Source organism: Amorphotheca resinae, assembly GCF_003019875.1.
Source record: "Amorphotheca resinae ATCC 22711 unplaced genomic scaffold M430scaffold_8, whole genome shotgun sequence".
NCBI classification, from domain to species: Eukaryota; Fungi; Ascomycota; class Leotiomycetes; order Helotiales; family Amorphothecaceae; genus Amorphotheca; species Amorphotheca resinae.
This window is the reverse complement of record NW_020194478.1, coordinates 1469874-1491230: the sequence shown is the minus strand read 5'-3', so window position 1 is coordinate 1491230 and position 21357 is coordinate 1469874. Positions and strand designations below refer to the sequence as shown.

The 21357-nt window shown below is 50.7% G+C and overlaps 7 protein-coding genes across 7 annotated transcripts; 4 read left to right on the top strand and 3 right to left on the bottom strand.

Annotated features, from left to right (window-relative positions):
* Window positions 1–434: 434 nt before the first annotated feature.
* M430DRAFT_51875 (hypothetical protein) lies at window positions 435–2462 on the bottom strand (the record flags this gene model as incomplete). The annotated part of the gene is made up of 6 exons (XM_024868263.1): window positions 435–803; window positions 895–1005; window positions 1042–1876; window positions 1924–1962; window positions 2010–2259; window positions 2312–2462. 6 exons carry the CDS (start codon window positions 2460–2462, stop codon window positions 435–437), a joined length of 1755 nt encoding a protein of 584 aa, XP_024719863.1.
* Window positions 2463–4669: 2207 nt separating this feature from the next.
* M430DRAFT_20564 (hypothetical protein) lies at window positions 4670–5612 on the top strand (the record flags this gene model as incomplete). Its single annotated transcript, XM_024864325.1, has 2 exons — window positions 4670–5077; window positions 5259–5612. 2 exons carry the CDS (start codon window positions 4670–4672, stop codon window positions 5610–5612), a joined length of 762 nt encoding a protein of 253 aa, XP_024719862.1.
* A 311-nt stretch (window positions 5613–5923) lies between these two features.
* On the bottom strand, window positions 5924–7510 carry M430DRAFT_35963 (hypothetical protein). The gene has a single exon (XM_024866842.1). It carries the CDS (start codon window positions 7477–7479, stop codon window positions 5941–5943), a length of 1539 nt encoding a protein of 512 aa, XP_024719861.1. The 5' UTR covers window positions 7480–7510; the 3' UTR covers window positions 5924–5940.
* Window positions 7511–7879: 369 nt separating this feature from the next.
* Window positions 7880–9269, bottom strand: M430DRAFT_104021 (hypothetical protein; the record flags this gene model as incomplete). The annotated part of the gene is made up of 3 exons (XM_024860895.1): window positions 7880–8050; window positions 8101–8580; window positions 8634–9269. The coding sequence occupies 3 exons, from the start codon at window positions 9267–9269 to the stop codon at window positions 7880–7882; spliced, it is 1287 nt and encodes a 428-aa protein (XP_024719860.1).
* A 1774-nt stretch (window positions 9270–11043) lies between these two features.
* Window positions 11044–14866, top strand: M430DRAFT_142809 (hypothetical protein). The gene is made up of 5 exons (XM_024862784.1): window positions 11044–11312; window positions 11393–12221; window positions 12272–12416; window positions 12465–14425; window positions 14477–14866. Exons 1-5 carry the CDS (start codon window positions 11173–11175, stop codon window positions 14777–14779), a joined length of 3378 nt encoding a protein of 1125 aa, XP_024719859.1. The 5' UTR covers window positions 11044–11172; the 3' UTR covers window positions 14780–14866.
* A 1186-nt stretch (window positions 14867–16052) lies between these two features.
* M430DRAFT_104699 (hypothetical protein) lies at window positions 16053–17939 on the top strand (the record flags this gene model as incomplete). The annotated part of the gene is made up of 4 exons (XM_024860944.1): window positions 16053–16358; window positions 16409–16454; window positions 16509–16749; window positions 16802–17939. The coding sequence occupies 4 exons, from the start codon at window positions 16053–16055 to the stop codon at window positions 17937–17939; spliced, it is 1731 nt and encodes a 576-aa protein (XP_024719858.1).
* Window positions 17940–19095: 1156 nt separating this feature from the next.
* On the top strand, window positions 19096–21325 carry M430DRAFT_51869 (glycoside hydrolase family 79 protein; the record flags this gene model as incomplete). The annotated part of the gene is made up of 7 exons (XM_024868262.1): window positions 19096–19117; window positions 19703–19733; window positions 19793–19912; window positions 19969–20108; window positions 20159–20266; window positions 20318–20680; window positions 20745–21325. The coding sequence occupies 7 exons, from the start codon at window positions 19096–19098 to the stop codon at window positions 21323–21325; spliced, it is 1365 nt and encodes a 454-aa protein (XP_024719857.1).
* Window positions 21326–21357: the final 32 nt, after the last annotated feature.

Sequence of the window (21357 nt, the reverse complement as noted above, 5' to 3'; positions counted from 1 at the left end):
TCGTTACACGAGGCAGCAAAAGTACCTTGTAGAAAGTGAATGAAATCTCATTAGAGCTTTTGTTCCGTATCGCACCGTGGTTTTCATGTCAAGTGCTTCTGCTTAGGTAAGGTACTAATATGTAGACTAAAGGTATCTTACCTTAGGTACATATATATAGTGCAAGAGCTCAGGAAGTTTGGTTGATACATCGTACTTACTATATGAGAGGAAAAGGAAGGGGGTTTTGTCTGAAGTACCTAAGGTATGCCGTCAATGGATTGGATGGAAGTATCGGGTATTCCACGTGATTATATACTCCCCCTACCTATCCCCTATCTTACCTACATACTTTAGGGTAGATACACATACTTATTTTCCGACACAGAAACCTTTTCTCTCAAGAAGCTAACTCCGAATAAAGTAAAAGGACACCCACAGCTCTCTTTCCGCAATCAATTATCCAATGTCATACCCTTCTCGTCATTTCGCTCGACATGGAGATTTCCCTCGACCATCTCCCTCTTCTCCTCTTCCTCAAATACATGTGTCTCCTTTCCCTCCTGCTTCTTTTCGCCGCCACCTTCAGCTCCCCCGATGCCAGTCAGGAGAGCGTCCAAGCCTATCTCACGATTGATATCACGCATGCGCTCGAGATCCGCTTCGGCGGTTCCCTGGCTGCCGAAGATAACATCCATCTCTTCTAGCGTGAGGCGTTTCGTCTCTGGGACGAAGAACCAGACGAAGGCGGCGCCCATGTAGGTAAGGATACCAAAGACGAGATAGGTGCCATAGGTGATACCGGAGAACATATCTGGCGTTACCTGTTTAGGTTGTAGTTTATTAGTAGATGGGGTGGGTGAGATGAAAGGGGCGGGGGAGAGGGAGGAATTTGAAGGGGCAGGGGAGATGTACTTGACCAACGATGAAATTGTTCATCCAGTTACTAGATGCACCTAAAGCGATTCCATAAGGTCTGTTGGAAAGCGGCCAGATCTCCGCGACAATGACCCACGCGCATGGTCCCTAGCTGTACCCGAAATGCATAACGAACAGCCAAACCATAGCGACAGCCGCCCAGCCTGCGCCTTTGTGAGTTCCCCACGAATGCTGGTCCCTAGCTACGATGATGGAGATAATGATATGGCAGGTCGCCATACCGATTGCGCCGACTGTGAGTATCGGTTTGCGGCCTATTTTGTCGATGTACAACACAGAGGGAATGGTCGCAAGAAACATGACGATGCCGACTACCCCGGTGGCAAGGAGCGAGATAGTGTTGGAGGAGAGGCCGAGAGATGCAAAGATGGAAGGAGCGTAGTAGAGTATAGCATTCACGCCCGACCATTGTTGGAAAAACATTGTCACAGTTGCCACAATAACACGTCTAAACATAGCCTTGGTCCGGAACAAACTCCCAATAGCCACAAACTGCAACTTGAAGGTGTTCCAAGCCGTGAGTTCGCGCAGAGCAGGCCAGTGCTCAGCCACCGTCCGTTTCTCGAAGAGGGACTGCGCTTTGATCTCCAAGAACTCCAACTCGACGAGTTCGTGATCCAGTGGTAACCCTCGGAGTTTTGCGAGAACTTTCCTCGCTTCGTCTTCTCGGTCATGATGTACCAACCATCTCGGACTGAAAGGCATGAATAAAATTCCCGCGAACAAGACCACTGCCGGAAACAATTGTAAACAGATAGGGAGTAGCCATGCGGCTTCGGATTGCGTAGAGCCGGTTCCGCCAATGTAATTGGTGCCGTAGTCGATCCAGAAGGAGATCATGATTCCGAAACAGATGGCGAGTTGCTGGAGTGCAATTAGGGAGCCACGAACCTCTGGAGGAGCCACTTCGGCGTTGTACATAGGGACTATCATTGACAGGGAGCCGACGCCCATTCCTCTAGGTGGTACTTAGCGGTGTTTGACAAGAGAAGAGGGAAAGCTTACGTGATGAATCGTCCACTGAGGATGGAATTGTGGCCGGCGCTTCCCTATATCAGCATAAATTTTGAGCGATTGAAGTAAACACATACGAGATAGCGGTAGATTGGATGACAACACCCAAAATGAAAACGGCCGTAGCTATCAAGATCCCGTACTTCCTTGATGCAGTTTCGGCCATGAAGCCAGAAAGAAGTGTGCCGACCCAAGCACCGAGTTCGAGGATCGATGTCAGCCATCCTTTGCGAGACTGATCTTGGGGTCTTGTTGAATCATAATTTCCCATGTGATTCTGGAAGGCTGGCATAGTTAAGACACCTGAGAAGACTCCTTGGTTGTAACCTGGGCAATAAATCAGTGGGTACGATACCACATAATCCTCTGAGATGAATACCGTAAAGGAGTCCACCCACGCAGGCAAATAAAGCAATAAGAAATACCCTAAAGTTCTTCACCAGCGCCAGCGGTCCACTAGAGCCCATGAGGGCTTGACGACGAAGGAGAGCCGCATCATAGATGCCTGGTGCCGCTTTGGTAGCCACCATTTTCCTTTGTCAAGGATGTCTTTCCTGAAAAGCCAATATTGGAGAGAGGAAAGGTAGGGGAAGGGAGGAGTGCAGAATAGACAGCAGCAACACATTGCGAACATCAGAGATATAAGACGAAAATGAAATCCAGATGGATCCACAGGGGCTCCGGATAAATTGGAAGAAGCGGAGGAAACGAGGAAAGGGTATACCAAAATGGCCCGATCAGCTTGCTATTGACGACATTCACACTGGTGAGATACTACATTAGAAGTAGGCATACAGACTCCTGTAGGTGCGATTATCACACCCCGGCCCAGGCCCTTGGTGACATGACTACGATGTACCCCTCAAACCCCACAGCCGGATAAATTGGGGAAATGGGGAAAGGCAGACTAAGATAATGGCTGGATCAGCCTACCCTTGACAACATTCGCATTCACACCGGTGGGAGACACTCCATCGGAAGTATACATATCGTCTTCTGCTATTGCGAGTGTCATGCCCCGGGGCAGCTCGTGGTCAGCATGACGATGAAGTTCTGTACCCCTCAAACCCCACAGCTGGCTAAATTGGCCGGCTCAATGGGAAGCTGACAGGGGGACCAGGGACGAAGGTCTCTCGATTCTGCGCGACGGAGAGCCAACAGTTGGAGCCCTTGCGTGGCGTGGACGGCCAATCAGCCCGAGGTCATCAACACCCGGCGGATAAATCAGTGGCAGATGCATGGTCGTTGATGGCCAGCGGTTATTTGTGCGTGAAGATTTGGTGATGGACGAAGATGTATATGCTTGGAACGCTTGACCACCGATGATCATTCTGGCGAAGGGTGCTGGGTGAGTAAGGTGGGTAAGGTAGGTGAGGATCTTGGGGAAGGTAAGGTACCATCTCAGGTTGCTTGGTCCAGAACCCGTAGTCACGTGATGTTAACCAGCCCTCGGCTCCCGCATTGTGATCACGTGTGGCTTCCAGCAGCAATTCCTCTGATCACGTGAAGTTAGTCAGCACCGTTGCGCCCAATGGAGAACACCCAAAACACCAAAGACCAGCATCACATCCGATCCCCATTCACCCACTTTTCCCCCAATCCCATCCAGAGTGCTGTCGAGGCGCGCGCCACCCGGCCTTCTGCTCGACCACTCACAACCCCGGCGTGTCTCGTCAAGCTGGACGATCTCCGTTTTGTCGGACCCGCTGCCGACTGTCGCCCACTGCTGTAAGGCTGAAAGTCCTGAACCCGCTCCAACGCGTTCGCCCTGGTACCTGAATACACAGGGAGAATCCCCCTGGTTTAAGGTGATGGCCAGTGCATCTGGTAAGGGCCCCCGACAACCTGGTGAATGCAAAAGGAGCAAGGATATTCAGGACGAAGAACCCTATTTTTGGTTCTATCCAGCGCCTGTACCGCCCCTTTACCGCCCGCGAACCTAACCGCCGACGTCCAGGGAAACAGATCAACAGATCTCATGGGACAACCGCCGACATGGCCCTCATCGACCAATGCCATGGCCGCGCTCTCTCCAAACTTCCTCTCTTGTACACACGTTACTACTCCCGCGGCTCCTGTTTCTGCGCGAGAGGGTATCGTGCTTTCGTCTCATGTCCCCATGTTTTGGTTCCCGCAGACGGGCCCACGGTTCGCCCTGGAGCACCGCATGGCAGCGTTCTAAAGAAAGATCGCGGCTCGAAAAGAGTTTCAAGAGCTGATCGCGGGTCCCAATTTAGGACTGTTGGCGTTTCCTAACCTCGCCTCTAGCCCTACACCTCGTCATCTGTTCCCTGTTCTGCCGAACTGTTGGATGTGTATAAAGCTTCGTTGCCGCGCTCTCCAGGGACGGCCTCGTCTCTATCTTCCCCATCCGCAGAGCCGCCCACGATCTTCCCGTCTGACAGCATACCCGTCTTACTCGGTACATGAATGCCAGTTCCTTGTCGTCTTTTCTCAGATTCTCAAACGTCATTTCCTTGAAGAGCCTCTCCGTTTCTTCTCTCTTCTCCTGCCGAGGAATCTACAAATACCCAGTCCTCGCCATCTCATTTCTCTGTTTTCTTCTATCATTATGCCGAAAGGTCACAGCTCAGTTCGGAGCCAGGGTTACTACCGCACGAGTCCAGTCAGTAGTACTCAAGGTACTACCCAGTATCCCATCTCTATACCACAATACACACCTCTTTCTTCTCGTCCTTCCACAACCTACTTTCCTCATTCTCCTCTTTCAACAATTATGCCCCAGCAATCATACACACAGCAGCCAACCTACGTTCAGGGTGGCCCTGTGCAACCTGTTTCTCAACCTGTTTCTCAACCCCAATACGCACTTTTCCCATCTGCTCCCTCCATGCCCTCCATTCGTCCTTCATCCGGGGCATGGAACCCACAGGATGACCAGACATTGATGGCGGCGCGACATGACGGAATGAATTGGGGCCACATTCAGCAGGCGTATTTCCCAACCAAGACACCAAACGCATGCAGAAAACGACATGAGCGCTTGATGGAGAAAAAGAGCGCCGATGATTGGGACAGCGAGAGGTTGGAGAATCTGGCCAAGCAGTATATGGCCATGCGGAGGGAGATTTGGTCTGGGCTTGCGGCGGCGACAGGCGAGAAATGGATGGTTGTTGAGCAGAAGGTTTGTTTACCTTATTGCCCTTCTATCATTGACTCTCCTTTTCATTGGCTTGCTTCCTTGCTTCATTTATATTTCCCTCCGTCTACCCCCCTATTTCTCTGTCTATCTTTCTTTTGTGTCTCGCCTCTTACTCTATATACCACTTGTTTTTCTATTGGGAGAGGCACTAACAACTTCATAGTGCATGTCACAAGGCATCAAAAACATGCAAACCGCAGCACGAGCCTGCACGCGCCGTGAAGGCGCCTTATCTGGATCACCCAGTCTTCAGGACCCTCTCCAAAAGTATGATGATTCCGGTGTCTCCGGCATTGATGATTTGGAAGCTGAGTGTGATGCAGATGGCGCCTCGAATCATAGCGGCCCATCCGGTCTCGGTGGCTATGGGCAGTACCAGGACCATCATCAGAATAGGGCTGCTAGACAGCATGGAGGGGTATACGTTCACGCTCAGGGACTCGGTCAGGCTGGCTCTCGATTATCGAGTATGGATATGGGGATTGGCGCTATTATTAACCGTCATGATGGCCGTTAGTTTTCTTTGCCTTTCCTTTCTTTTCCTTTCCTTACCTTTCCCTTATTCTTCTTCTTCTATATTTCCCTTCCTTTTATATTCTTACCTTTCTGGAAGGGAAAGGGGACGACTTTTAGCATTGGCGGTTTGGGGAACACGGGTTTGATACCATCAAGGGGGGGAGCATCATGATTGATGATAATACGAAGAAGATACCTTTTATAGTAGTAGTGGTAGTGGTAGTAGTACAGTGAGCTCGATAGCTTCTAATTTCATACCTTTATATATCCCTGACTCCAAATACCCCACAAATATACTCGCATACATCTCCTGCTAAGCGATGGGCAATTCATCGGTTCCCCACCGTAAGCGCGGCAGCCTTAGCCTCCGGCGTCAAATGCCTCGCAGTAAGCACCGCCTCCTCCTCATCCTCGTCCTCCCATTCATCTTCCAGATCCGGCTCGCCAACAATGCTCCTCCAGGCCCGTTGCCACATGCCCTTTTTCTCCACCATCGCCAGCACCAACACCACAGGGAGATGCCAAACAGATGCCCAGAACAGACCCCTGGCACTCCCCTTGTGCCCCTCGTGCTTCCAAAACCGGTACGCCTCGCGGGCAAGCCAGAGATTGACGGGTGCGCTCGTGAGGGCGAAGCTCCATTCCGTGATCCCGTAGTAGCAGAGTGCTACGGAGATCGGAATGAAGGCCAGGCTGTAGCGGAGGGCTACGCGGCCGTTCATGGCGGGGTTGACCCAGCATAGCATCCTGTATCCCGCCTGTTTGTACTCGTGGCGGATGCTCCAGGACAGAGACATGAAATGTGCCAGTTGCCAGGCAACAAGCAATGACGCTAGTAGCCAACCTCCTATATTCTGCTCCCCAAGCAGCAATTCTTGCCATGTGCCAGCAGTGGCGGACTGTCCTGCCGCAGCTGCCCAGCCCATCAAAGGTGGAATTCCTCCAACGATAGCCCCGACCCAGGTATTGACAACGGAGAGGCGCTTCATGGGTGTGTAGACCCCTGCATATAGAAAAATATTCAACCCCCCAAGGAAGGAGACGGTGGGATTTACCCCGTAGTATAAGAGGCCAACTCCCGTAAGACCGGAAATGATAGCGAATAAGGCAGCACTACGTGTAGATATAAGACCTCTTACAAGGGGGCGATTGCGCGTGCGGCTCATCATCGCATCCCATTTCGGCTCATACAGCATATTGAAGGCATTTGCGCTCGCAGCACATAACGACGTTCCAGTTGTGAGGAAAAGGAGTGTAAGCGTGGAGAGGGAAGGAGTATCTGTTGCGGAGGGATTGAGGACTTCGGGAACGGGGTATAGGGAGTAGGATGCCATTGCGGTCAAGACAACGAGGACCGACAGCCGGGGTTTGGAGAGCGAGAGGAGAACGGGAAGGAGGCGCCGCAAGGAATTCGAGGGCGCGGTGGAAGCTTGGGAAGTGAGATTCGACGAGGCATTTTGGGGAAGTACAAGGTCGGCCTCTGCAGCAGCAGCAGCTTCTTTTCGTGCCTTTTGACGGCGGCGGTGCGGAAGATCTTCTGTAGACGTTGGAGGGGTAGATTCCGGGGTCTGAGAAGTCTTCAGAGCTCCATTGCGTGAAATTGAACCCTCCCCAGTGACTGTAGATAGCAATGCTCCTCTGCTAGAGCTCGCGCGCGCTTTCTCAAGTAAAACATTCGCAGAGAAGTATCCATCCCGTAACCGTGGCGTGGTGGTCCTAGCTATGGTGCTCCTAACACTCGCTGTCGTGGAAAAGTTTCTCGAGACTGTCCGAGCAGCAGTCTTTGTGCTTTGGCAGAAACATGATAGGCATACGGTACTGAGTGCATTTGATCGAACGGCACCGGCCGGTGGGCACCGTATAATCATTGCTTTGGCTTGATGTTTTGACGCATTGCATGAGTTCGAGAGCTTCTGAGCTGGAGGCTCGCCGCATCAGGTTGATGTTGCGGAAGTTGCCGGGGCTCGCGACGTTTAGCGAGGCAAGCCAATCATCGTTTCGAGATTTGTTTCTACCTTTTAACTGTCCGACTTCAGGTATTGTCTACTCGATCAAAGTGGGAAAGCTCGATCAAAGTGGGAAGATAATAAAGACCATAACAACATATCCTTCCATTTTACCAGCGCCCCCCTTTTTATTAGTTCGTAATATTATACACACACGAGCCGTGCTACATGCAGACATCTTATCCCGGTCTATCCTATGAATTGCCCAAGGACTCCAGGGTATCTAGATCCCAAAACTCCCATCACTTCAATCAGTCCATCATTAAGGTGGAGGGACAGCTCTTGATAAAACCCTCACATTATCGAGCAAGCCTTCAACCAGTGAAACATACTCGTTCGGCTCGCCAGCCGCGGCCCGTCGTCCCTGTTCTCTGATTGCGGCGGTCGAGACTTCGATTTCCAGTTCGTGTTCTTTGTCTGTCCGGTTGACACCCTGGATCATGTTAATACAGGTTCACGTACAAAATCTTGAGGGGCACTTACATTTACTGACGTAACTTGGGTTACCTGAGTGAGATCGATTTGATAATGAGACTGTTTATAGCTCAACCGATCTTTATTCCGATCTGGAATTCGATTCTCTATACTTGCGGCCTTCAAGTCCTCGACTTCACCTTCGTATTGCATTTCGAAGTTGATGCTGATTCGGCAGTCAAGTGGCAAATTGGGGTTATAAATGTCGATATCTGCAATCCTGGCTTTGATAATCTTTGCCAGAATCGTCTTTTGTTCTTTCGGTTCTTGTGCGTATGTCACTCGAACCTTGATAGCATGGCGAGGATTGAGCCGCTCTCGAATGACGGGAGGCAACGAGTTTATATGGGAAGGTGGAAGCTCGAAGAATTTATCCGTTTCTCGTCGATGGAGATAATCGATTGGGACTCGCCTTTGGGCACCTGGATTTTGTGGGTGCGTCTCTTTAACTTTTTGATTCAAGAAATCATTCAGGCTCCGGTGTTGCAGCTGCAATACAAATATTAACACTGTCTTTAATATGTCAGGAGATGTTATCATACCTCTGTCATGGAACTTCTGAACCCGACCCGTGCATTTTCCGCAAGAACGCACTCCGACAGAACTGGCAAGTAGTATCTTTCGTTGGTGTCCTTGTTGATAAGCTGACCTAGCTTTGCTTCAATTTCTATCTCCACCCCTCGGCTGGCTAATTCTCCAATATCGTTCCTTGAGACGACATTCAGATATAGCCAGTCAGCTACAATCTTCGTCATGTGCTCGAAAGGTTTCTTCCCAGTGATACTCTTCTCCCATGGCCCAAGGATTCTAGAGGGATCATCTATCGGAGCTACGGGTGGGGGTATATGACCATGCCCATTGATTTCAACGGCAGCAGGTGGCGGGGCAACTGGTGGAGGAGCAGCCGGTGGAGGGGGGGCCGGAGCTGGAATATTCACTACAGGCCGATTTCCGTTCGCTTTTTGGTTGACCTTTATTGAGCCGTAACTGCCCTTCGTACGCCCAAGCACGCTCCGCGCCCAGATTGGGGGCTCAGTGTAACGAGTCCGTTTTTTTGGAGGTTGTTGTGGGGAGGAGTTGGTACCGGAAGGCGTTCGGTGGTCACCGTTAGTTTGTGGCTTCATCTCGTCTCGTTCTATTTGTTGATGCTGCTCTATTGGGGTTTCTCGGCCTTCCATCTTACGCTTTACCGAATTGCCGTGATCGTTCTCGGATTGCTGGCTGGCAATTGTAATATCCCCTCTAGTTTGGCTCGGTATTCGTGTTTTCGGACTAACACTGATGCTTCGCTCTCGTTCACTTTGTGACGTTCTGTGCTGCTCGCTTGTAGACGTTCTTTGTGAATCGTAGCCACCCGGGGTGCTTGGCAACTTGGGAATCGATGCGGCTGGGGGCGCGGGAGATGTTTGAAATTGTGAGAAAGGGCCTGAGGATAAGCCACGCTGCTGATATGGACTTGAAGGTTGAGTGAATCCGCCGGAAGAATGTCGCTGATTCACTGGGGGTCCGAGTGGAGTACCTGGCTGTGATTGCTGGGATTGTTGCCGCTGGTGCTGTGAAATCTGCGAAGGGGGGAAATGACTCGCAGATACCGGGCTGTCTTGCAGCTGTTGATTGAAGTATGGTGGTTGACTATGAGCAGAAGTAGGCGTGGAAGCCGAAGACTGTGATCTTTGCTGCTGGAGGTATGGATGTGGTGCCCCTGGCATACCAATCGGAGGTGTCTGTGGAGTGGTCGAGCTTTGGCTTTGGGGATTATGGGTTTGAATATGGGGTGGAGGCGGCGGATTCGATTGTGGATAATTGTCTCGAGATGGAAAATTCGGTGGGTATTGGTGGTGGTGTTGTGCGGGACTCTGGGGTGTCTGGTGCTGTTGGAAATAGCTGCTCATTGATGATGAAGATGTTTGCCTATACGGTGACTGCGCAGAGTAGGGCCCTGCTGGAGAGCGCAGCTCATTCTGCGGAGGAGCTTGAATAGGTGGCGGAGGAGGGGGTCGATTTGAGTAGGCCCCTTGAGCTTGGTATGAAGTTGGAGATGAATATGGCCCACCCGCTTGAGTCGGCCCAGGCCCGTAGTCTTGCGAGGGACGTTTCCCCGGCGAGGCGTGTGGCTGATGGCTGTGGTCTCGAAAGCCCTGCTGAAGAGGAGCGTGTATTGGAGTGACTGGTGTAGCTTGTTTCTGGGCTGAGCCCTCGCCAGCTTCGCTGTTGATAATTGAGCGGAGATCCATAATGGCGATTCGATGGCCTCCCAGCGCGCGACCAAGCGCGCCTTACCCCAGACTGTGAGATGTCGATATATTCGTCGCGGTGGTGCTCATCGGACAATGATCACAAATCCTCCGCACAATCCAACGCGACTCGACAGACTTCTTGATGCTGGCGCAACCGTTTCCGGGCGATGTCAACGACGCAAACGGGGAGGGAGCGAGGCTGGGCGGCGCAAGGGATTCCGCACGGGTCGAGGAGGTCGCTGTCGCTATCAGAACCGAACACAGAGATCCACGGATGATTGGATCGTGGTATGGCATTTACAGGTTGGTGATGGAGGCTCGCACTTGGTGTTGACAGATAGATCCCATACATTTATTTTAGAGTCTCCTCCTTAGACGAAGAAGCCGCTGCCTCCTTTAAAATGGCCATGGCCGTTGGAGTGCATATGGGGAGATCCTGCACGTGGGGGGTACAGAACGGGGAGAAGAACACATCTAGGGAAGGGTCAATATCACTGTATTCAAGCCAGAGCACTTTGAAAGCCTCTCTCTGATCCAACTATCCAGCAATACGTGAAGCTGCTTCTCCATGCAAATCCGTTTGTGACGCGTGAAAATTTCTTCCTGCCTCGACCCTAAGGCTGCCAATTACCTTAGCGCCGTCGCTAAATCGCGGCAACCCAAGCTGTTACGTGACAAGCTGTGCCTGGAGAGTGACCTCTTAGAGAAGTTGTACATAGCAACCAGCACGACCTCACCTCGCCTCCATCTATCCTCCATCTATCCTCCGCCGCCTTCGCGCATCCTCTATCAACACACAAATCAAGCGCACCCATCCCTACCCCAAGACGACACCCTATCGACCATGCCTGGCTTGACCTCAGCCTCCGGTGTTCTGGGTTTCCTCTCCGACACAGAGCCCGAGCTCAAAGTCTTTGCCCTGCAGACGTTGAACGATGACATCGACACGTTGTGGACCGAGGTTGCGGGTTCTGTAGGTCAAATGTAAGTATCTCATCTTTAAATCTCTCAATGCTGCTTCCTTGGAGCTCCTTCTCCGTCCTCTTGCTGACTCGCTGCTTCAGCGAAGCACTCTACGAAGATGAAACCTTTCCCGAGCGACAGCTTGCATCTCTGGTATTGGCGAAGGTGTTCTACCATTTGGGGGAGTACGATGAGAGCATGAACTTTGCTCTCGGAGCTGGAGACTTGTTCAAATTGGACCATGGAGGCGAATTCGAGGAGACCATTATATCCAAATGTGTCGACACTTATATCAGCGCATCTGCTGCTCGGCATTCTATCCCACAAGAAGCTCCCAGGGATGCCGCCCTCCCAACTCTTGCGACCTCTTTCGTGAACGGAGCCAACGATGCCAGTGTCACCGCCGCACTGACGTCTCCGACGACTCCGTTCTCGCAATCTGCCTTGCCATCAAAATCACTTCTATCGAGAGCTTCAACAGACAACGTGCAAGACCAACTCGTACAAAAGGGCAAGCCAGGTTCGGCTGTCTTGCCTGACCAGGCCACACAAGCAGCGTTGCAACAGGTTATCGAGAGGCTGTTCGAGAGCTGTTTACAGGAGGGCAGATACAGACAAGTTGTTGGTATTGCTATTGAGGCAAAGAATCTTGAAGTGCTGCGGCGGGTTATCAAGCGTGCTAGTGATGATGAGAAGAAAGCGAGAGGAAAGCAGGCCGACGGCGCTAGTTCGGTCACGGAAGAGCTGATGGAGTACGTCCTCGACATCTGCATGGGCGTGGTGCAAGAGAGAGGCCTTCGAACAGAAATCTTGAGATTGATCCTAGATCTTCTGAATGATATACCGACACCCGACTACTTTTCCATCGCCAAGTGCGTTGTTTATCTAAATCAGGATGAGGAGGCTTCAACGATGCTGAAGAAACTAGTCGTATGTATTACGTCTTGGTAGCTCTGGATGACTTTCTAACAGGTTGACAGGCAAATGAAGATCAAAATTCCACAGCAATTGCTTACCAAATAGCATTTGATCTCTACGACAACGGAACCCAGGAATTTCTTGCCAAGGTTATGAAGTCCTTGCCTAAAAAGGCCGAGGGAGCAACTGCTGAGGCCAAGGAGAATCGTGAGTATTGGTGCAAATCTGATGTGATGGAAGGCTGACTTGCATTAGCAACGGAGTCGGATCAACTTCTGGGCGAAGTGAACAACAATGCCGAAGACATACCTGATGCACATTTTCAAATTTTCGATCGCATACGCAAGATCCTGGATGGCAGCGAAACAATCAGATTGAACCTAGAATTCCTCTACCGAAATAACCACACGGACCTAAGCATTTTGAACAGAGTACGCGACAGTCTTGAGGGCCGAAACTCCATATTTCACACAGCAGTCACCTTTTGCAATGCTTTCATGAACCAAGGCACAACCAATGACAAATTCTTCCGGGACAATCTAGAGTGGCTTGGAAAGGCGGTCAATTGGTCAAAATTCTCAGCAACCGCTGCTCTGGGTGTTATCCATCGTGGTAATTTGACGCAATGCCGAAAGTTGTTGGAGCCTTATCTTCCCCGAAGAACATCTCTTGGTGGCTCGATTTTCAGCCAAGGTGGTGCGCTTTATGCGTATGGTCTTATTTACGCCAACCACGGTGCTGAGGCCCTAGATTACTTGAAAGAGCAATTCAACGATGCTCAAGAGGAAGTCATTCAGCATGGTGGTGCTTTGGGGCTTGGTATTGCTGGAATGGCAACTGGCTCCGAGGAAATCTACGAGAGCTTGAAGAATGTGCTTTACACGGATTCGGCACTCAATGGCGAAGCTGTTGGACTTGCCATGGGTCTTATCATGCTGGGCACTGGCAACATCAAAGCTCTGGAGGATATGATTACTTACGCTCACGAAACGCAACACGAAAAGATCGTCCGAGGTCTCGCCATCGGAATGGCATTGATCATGTACGGCAGGCAAGAGGGTGCCGATGAGCTCATTGAAGGTCTATTGAATGATCCCGATCCAACCCTTCGATACGGTGGTATCATGACCGTTGCGCTCGCATATTGTGGAACTGGGAGCAATAAGGCTGTGCGAAAATTACTCCACGTTGCTGTCAGCGACGTTAATGACGATGTTCGACGTATCGCTGTCATGAGCTTGGGTTTCATCCTCTTCCGAAAGCCTGGCAGTGTGCCTCGCATGGTTGAGTTATTATCCGAATCCTACAACCCACATGTGCGGTATGGAGCTGCCATGGCTCTTGGTATTTCTTGCGCAGGTACTGGACTGGATGAAGCTATTGATCTGCTAGAGCCCATGATCAAGGATCCTACCGACTTTGTTCGACAAGGAGCTTTGATTTCCCTTGCTATGATCATGATGCAGCAGAATGAAGTCATGAACCCCAAGGTTGCATCTATTCGAAAGACCCTCAAAAAGATTGTCGGTGATCGTCACGAAGATGCAATGACCAAATTCGGATGCGCACTGGCTTTGGGTATAATTGATGCTGGAGGACGCAACTGCACCATCGGATTGCAGACCCAGACAGGCAACCTCAACATGGCTGGTATTGTGGGCATGGCTGTCTTCACACAGTATTGGTATTGGTTCCCATTCACCCACTTCCTCTCACTGAGCTTTACCCCGACATCTATGATTGGTCTTGACCATGACCTCGACATTCCAAGCTTCAAATTCCACTGCGCAACCCGTCCGAGCCTCTTCGACTATCCTCCAGAGCAAGAAGTCAAGACCGATGAAGCGCCTACCCTTATTGCTACTGCTGTTCTTTCAACAACGGCCCAGGCGAAGCGGAGAGCACAGAAGAAGGAGCGCGCGCAGCGAAGAGAGAGTATGGATATTGACCAGACCCCAACAACGCCCAAGATCTCGGCTCCAGCTGGTGATAAGATGGACGTTGACGAGGAGACCGCGAAGGACAAGGAAGGAAAGGCGGAAGAGAAGAAAGAGGGCTCGGAAGGCGAGAAAGAGGGATCGACTCCCGCAGAGATCGCCAAGAAGAAGTTCGAGAAGGAGAAGGTCGGCTATGATATTGAGAACATGTCAAGAGTGCTTCCAGCTCAGCTCAAGTTCATCAACTTCCCAGCCGGCCGTTATAAGCCAGTCAAGAAGGTTAGTTTCGCCACAAGTATAAGCTCTGTTTCCGTACTGACCATTTTATAGCCAACTGGTGGTGTGATCCTACTCATCGATACCCAGCCTCAGGAAGAGAAGGTCTTGATTGAGGAGAAGTTAAAGAAGGCTTCCACCGCAAAGGCTGCCGCGCCAACAACTCTTGAGGACATGCGCAACGAGTCGTTCAATTTGCGGCGACAGGCAGATGCCCAAGGTGAGGCCTCAGGATCGGGTGCCGCGGCGGCCGCGGGTGTATTAACCGCTTTCGACGAAGACGACGAGGGAGGAGAAGAGGCCGAAGTTCCACGGGAATTTGAGTATTTCTCAGACAACGAGGACGAGTCTTCTTAGATGCGGTCGTAATTTTAGACATTAATGCTGTTCTACCGCTATTAATTAGAAGCGGCATACAATGTACAATAAATAGTTAAACATGGCATTTCTTGATAGTCGAAGTATAAAATTGACATTAATTGCTGCGTATAATCCTCAATTCAGGTTAAATAGATAGTATAGACAGAGACAAATCGCTCTTTTACTGCGTCATGCTGGTTGTCTACACCTGAAGGTTTTCAATTCACGACGGTCGGCAACAAGCAGGTACCGTCCCGCACGGGGTTCGCGATAACCTCAGATTCAGAGATGCGCCGCCGGCCTGCAGCGACAACCCCTATCTACTATCTAGACGGGGGCGGGCCCGTTTAGACAATTGCCACCTCTCAGCCTTCTCTTAGGCGCAGTGCCCATCTGCCGTTTTGCAGGATTGTCTGGGCCCGGATAGATCTGTGGGGAGACCCTGACGCGACGAATAATCCAGAAAGAGGAGATGGAGGAGAGGCTTGCCCTTGACAGTTGTGGGAGATCCAATGAGACGCCAAGAGGGGGTTTTCTCTTTACCGGAAATAGGTCCAAGACGGCAATGTTTATCTCTCGGCCGGCGGTGTTGCAATTATTAATATTTTGTCTTATGTAGCACCGGTATCTGTGGAGTAGATACCACTTGATACTAGATTGATAGAAGCTTCGCTCAGCCGTCTGTGACTGGCTCCGCGAATCCTGGTCTTCGGAAGTCCCGAGTCGGGAGGCTCTCTTACGATTGATTGCTCCTTGCTCCAGACAACCAGCCTCCCTGGACGTAGTTCGTCCCCCATGCAGTATTTGATCATGTCCCAGGCACGCCCGCACGGCGAACCTGGTGTTTGATAAGAAGTCCCCTTGTCATTCGTTAGTTGCCACGCCACGGCGACGATCGAGTCAGAAATTCTGGAACGAAGAGCTCTGTCAGGCAAGGTCTTGACTGGTGTATCTCTTCTGACGCCTACGCCTGACGCTGGAGGACGGAGGTACATGCTGTAGTAGTACTACGTCCGTACTGTTGTGCAATGTATAGTGCACAACTCCCAGCAGCTATGATGCTGCCAGCCCGACGTTAGCGGTGCCCCAGGATCTTATCTCCAGACTCCTGCTATCTACATACCCGTCGACCGGCCGTTTCTTTGCATATTTCTAGACCTTCTCCCATGTCCAGGTCTCGTGGGCCTTCATCTATCTTCAGCTTCTGTCCTGCAAAGACCTATTTGCTCTGGGATATCATTCTGTCTGGCCCGCAAGAGCCATCTCGACAATGAGGGACATCAAGAGCCTCGTGCCTACAGCGCAGCAGGTCAGGGAGCACATTCCTACAGCGCGCCAGGTGAAGGACCGCTTCACGACTGTTTCGGCATGGCAATTGCCAAAGCAGAAGTCCGCTCTGGCCCCAGAGTATGTCTGGACCAACGAGGATATGGATCCTGTCCCGGTCGAGAACCAGACTTGGACAATGTGGACTTGGATGGCGTATTGGGCCACTGATACCATCAATTTGGGTACCTGGGAGACAGCTTCGGCCATTCTCGCGGTTGGTTTGAGTTGGAGAGAGGCCATTCCTGCTGTATGCTCCTCGAACTGTCATTTCGAAGGCCCTGTTACTGACTCTCACAGATCACTGTGGGGACAACATGTGTCGCTATCCCTATGGTTCTGAATGGTAATTCTTTTCCAATTCTTGGTGAGTGCGAAAGTTTAATCTGAGACAATGCAGGTGCCATCGGTGCAAAACTCCACATCCCATTCTCGGTCGCCATTCGATCTTCCTTCGGGTATTATCTAGCATACTTCTGCATCGCCTCTCGTGCTATTCTCGCCATGTTCTGGCTCGGTATTCAAAGTTTTAACGGGTCTCAATGTATGACCATCATGATTCAGGCTATTTGGCCTTCATACGCAAATGTTCCGAACCATATTGCTGCGGGCCAAGGTATCACGACACAGGGAATGGTCAGGTGAGTTTCTTCAGCCCGACTTCATATTTAGACGGCACTAATTCGTCTTCAGTTACTTCCTCTTCTGGATTATCCAGTTGCCTCTTCTCTTGATCCCTCCTACACGTCTCAGATATCTCTTCCTCGTTAAGATGTTCGCCGCCCCTATCACAGCTCTCGCGACCATGGGATGGTGTGTCCACAAAGCCGGAGGATCGGGTGAGATCTTCTCTATGAAATCCACAGTTACTGGAAGTACAAGGGCATACCTTTTCCTGAGCTCCATGTCGTCGGTCACAGGTTCCTGGGCAACACTCGCCTGTAACATCCCCGATTTCTCCCGTTACGCCAAAGAAAGCAGGGGACAATTCATCCAGCTGCCCTTCCTCCCCGCCATCTTCACCGTCTGCGCCGTCATCGGTATCGTGACGACTTCCGCCACTACCGTAGTCTTTGGTGAGGCCCTGTGGAATCCCCTGGACATCATCGCCAGATGGATGGAATCTGGTCACGGTGGAAGAGCTGCTGCCTTCTTCGCCGCGGCTTCCTGGTACATTGCCCAAGTCGGTACCAACATCACTGCAAACTCGATCTCCGCCGCCAACGATTTGACTGTCCTCTTCCCTCGCTATATAAATATCAAGCGCGGATGCATAATCGCCGCTGTTGTCGGCGGTTGGGTCATCGTGCCATGGAAGATCTTATCTTCCGCCCAAACCTTCCTCTCTTTCATGGGTGGATACGCCGTCTTCCTTGCGCCCATCGCTGGCATCCTCGCGTCTGACTACTGGCTCGTCAAGAAACAAAAAATTGACGTCCCAGCTCTCTACGATCCGCGAGGCCGATATAGATATTGGTATGGCGTCAACTGGCGAGCTCTTCTCGCTTTCCTCGTCGCTGTCTGCCCCAATCTCCCGGGCCTCGCATATTCCATTGACCAATCGTCATCTGGTGGCGGAGACAGCGTCCACATCTCGAAGGGTGCACAGAATCTTTATACCTTCGATTGGTTGTATGGTTTCGTGTCCAGCATCTTCGTGTACACGGTCCTTTCGCTACTTTTCCCGGCTGCGGAGTCTTTAGTCATGACTACAGTCTATGGCCATGATATCACAGATGGCATCACGGCGTCAGACGCCGAGGGCTCTCTACCACAGGAGAACGAGAAGGGAATAAGTGAGAAGAATGCTATAACTACATCTGTGGAGTAGAGCGGGTCATATACGGATAGAAACAATGGCGTTTACAATTGTTTATTTACTACGATATTAACATGTACTTTGAGGTGAAGGAGGTGATACCCGAATATCTATCTGTCTCTAGCGGTACAGCTTCATTTTAATGAATTACTATTTACATTTTGAACCTACATCCATGCTACTTCTATTCTGCCCCTAATCCATCCCGTTTCCAAGATATCATTCTAAGTCAAGATATCATTCTCAAGTACGGAGTAGGTATGTACACACCCGGCCGCGGCCCGTCGGCCGAAAACCCCCAGGTCGTGAGATATGAGTTTTACAACTACCTATCTATCAAACCAACTATTCCCCGTCAATCTATCATTGGCTGACGGTAGATAGGTAGCCAGCTATGACTGGTGAATCTCTTTCTATCACTACATCATATTGCTGCAAATCCCTGTCGTTATACTGCATATAGATCCAAGCCCCCCTGAGAGTTCTTCGCCACCACAACTGCCTTGGAAAAACAGATCGCGGATCCGTAGGTAAGAGAATGTCTCACGTGCTGCTTTACTATAATTGATATCTTCTAGTTAGGTACGTACTGTGTAGGTAGATGCTCTTGAGGAATGGAAGTTCTTGGGTTAGTAGATGCTAGTGGCTATCAGGTGAATAAATAAAAGTTGGGATTTTTGATGAGAGGATAGGGAGGATGTTTGGGGTTTGTCGGCCCGTGGATTTCGTATATTGTATGGAGTAGTTCATATGTCTGTTCTGGTTCTTACATCTTGGGGTGGAAGGTGTGCTTCGAAAGCAGAGACTGGTTAAGTTAGTTGTCTGTTGGCGTTGCAAGATGCAGAAGCCTATCTAGATGCAGGTACTCTCTAAGCTCTCCATGTGAGGATTCAAGAATCCTCTTCCAGTTGTGTAAGGTAGAGGAGGGTATACATATATATGTGTGCGTATCGTGAACTACTACATGTATAATGATGAAGCATGGTAGTCAGTCAAGGAGTTTGGAGTTCTGCTTAAGTTCAACCACCACTGATGACTGAACTGAACTCGGCCCACAGCCTAGGTATTTATCAATCTTGTCTTGTATAAGCCCATACATCATCATCATTAGGTACTGCTACGTTCTTGTATATTGCGATTTTGGTCCAGCGCGTAGACTCTTTCTTACATGACTACTACCGCACTTGCATGTAAGTATATATCCTCCATCATCTAAAGCCCCGTTCAAAGTCCACCATATCTTTCTATTCGAGGGAAAAATTTCTCTCCGTACTCATGCCCATGGGATGAACTGCCGATCCCTGGGAGTTGCCAGACGTTGTATTGGCTGAAGACTACCCGAGGACTGGGTTCTCCGCACTTCTAGGAAATGCGTTCTTTCTGCCGCGGAATATATTTGGAGCCTCAAAACGACGAATATGACTTTTAGATCTATGTCTGCCGGGACGGTGGTTTTGACGGTTGGATTGAATACGCTGCGGGTTAATGTTCGGGCCATCTCAACCCGATGTGAGCTCGAGCTCGGTGGGATATTCAGATGAGATGCTGTGAGGTATGGTTTTTTAATAAGTGAGGTCCATGAGTCTGTTGTACATTTTCAAATAGCAGCCAGCCACTTAGATGTTTCGTTGCAATTACCTACTTGAGCTTCTTTTGATAATCATGCATGATGCTCCCCTCAAACCAGAAAGTCATCTGGTTATTGCTACTTCCCCTTTCCATCAACGCCGCAACCGTGACCTATACAGTCCCTCCGCAATCTCCCTCCGAAGCAGCAAGTCTTGATCCTGCACCTCTTGGAATCTCGTAACTTTGCCCCTTCGAACAAGAAAGAGATCTTCCATCCCTGACTGATCTGTTGCTAGATTCGAATTCTTCGCATTTCCCTCCTATTTCAAAAATGTGACGGCGACGGCTCAATGCTTGAAGAATTTCGAAGCTTTGACGGGAATGTGGCCGCCGATTAGGATTGGGGGGACGACGCAGTGCGTTTTCTTCAACCCTTTTTTAGAACATCGTGTGTGGGCTGATTGGGTTCAAGGGATCGTGCTACTTATGATGCTTCGTCTGAGGTATATGTAGATTATTCGGTTGCGGCATCGACAGATGCTCCATCGTCTTTGACGTTTGGACCTTCGTTCATGAGTCTGGCTGCAACGTACCCAGGGACGGTTGTCTTAGGTGAGTAGACTATGACTCGAGATTGCAGACCTCTCACTGAAATATCTTAGGACTCAATCGTGGCCATGATAATATATCAAACACCATTGCAGCAGCTCAAGTAGCAAAAGACAGGATGGGAAATCTCCTCGCCATAGAGTTAGGGAATGAACCCGAATGCAAGGTCCCCCATAGTTCCTCATTAACCTTCTCTTTCTAACTGACCCCAGACTGGGTCTCCGATGACCAACCAATTGCAAAAAAGGCAGCATCGTGGACCCCTGCCGTAGACGCAGAATCGCAGAACAATTGGGATATACTTGTAGGCTCGGCATTGAACAGCAAACGTATCATCCAAGCAGGGAACTCGAATGCGGCCCCTCCAACATGGGGAGCTGCCGAGTTGATCGCGACGGAGAACGCCACTGCCAAATCTTACGTCCGTGACTACGCTCACCATAATTACCCCGGAGGCACAGTTGAGAGCTTGATGAGCCATAGCAATATCGCAAGCAACGTTGCGACTTTCGACGCGGATATATCAGCTGCTGTTGGAACGGGGAAGGATTATGTGCTAGGCGAGACAAACTCAGGTATCCTATCCCTCTAACCCTCGATCTGCCCCTTGCAACAAGTATGTGTATCTGACAAGAGAAGTATCCGGCGGCGGAGCTGCAACCGTGAGTCCCCTTTTCGGCTCCGCCCTCTGGACCATGGACTATGTACTGCGCGCCGCGGCCGCCAACATCAAACGCGCTTACTTTCACCACGGCACTATCGGCGCCTGCTACTATTGTTTCTGGGGCCGCGATACCATGAGCTCGCCATACTACGGCGCCTATGCCGCGACGGCTGCCATGGCGGGCGGGTCTTCTATCGCTACTCTCGACGACGGGAGTACCAATTACGGCGGGTACGTGATCTTTGACGCGGCAGGGAGACCGCTGAGGGTGCTGCTGTATAACTCGGACTACTTTTCCGGAACTGGGACGCGCGGGAACGAAATCTTCGTGTTGGAGGGGCTAGGGAGCCGGCAGGTGAGAGCCAAGCGGTTGACGGCTGAGAGTGCGGAGGCGAGAGCGGATCAGGGGAACAATCCGAGTTTTGGGGGGCAGACGTTCGAGAATGCTACGTGTGTGATGCAAGGGAGGGAGACTTTTGAGACGGTCGGTGCTCCTGGGAGACGGGCTACATTCGCAGTGGCTGCTTCGGAGGCGCTGTTGGTGTATCTGCAGTAAGATGACGACGGGGAGTGATCTCTATCGTAGAG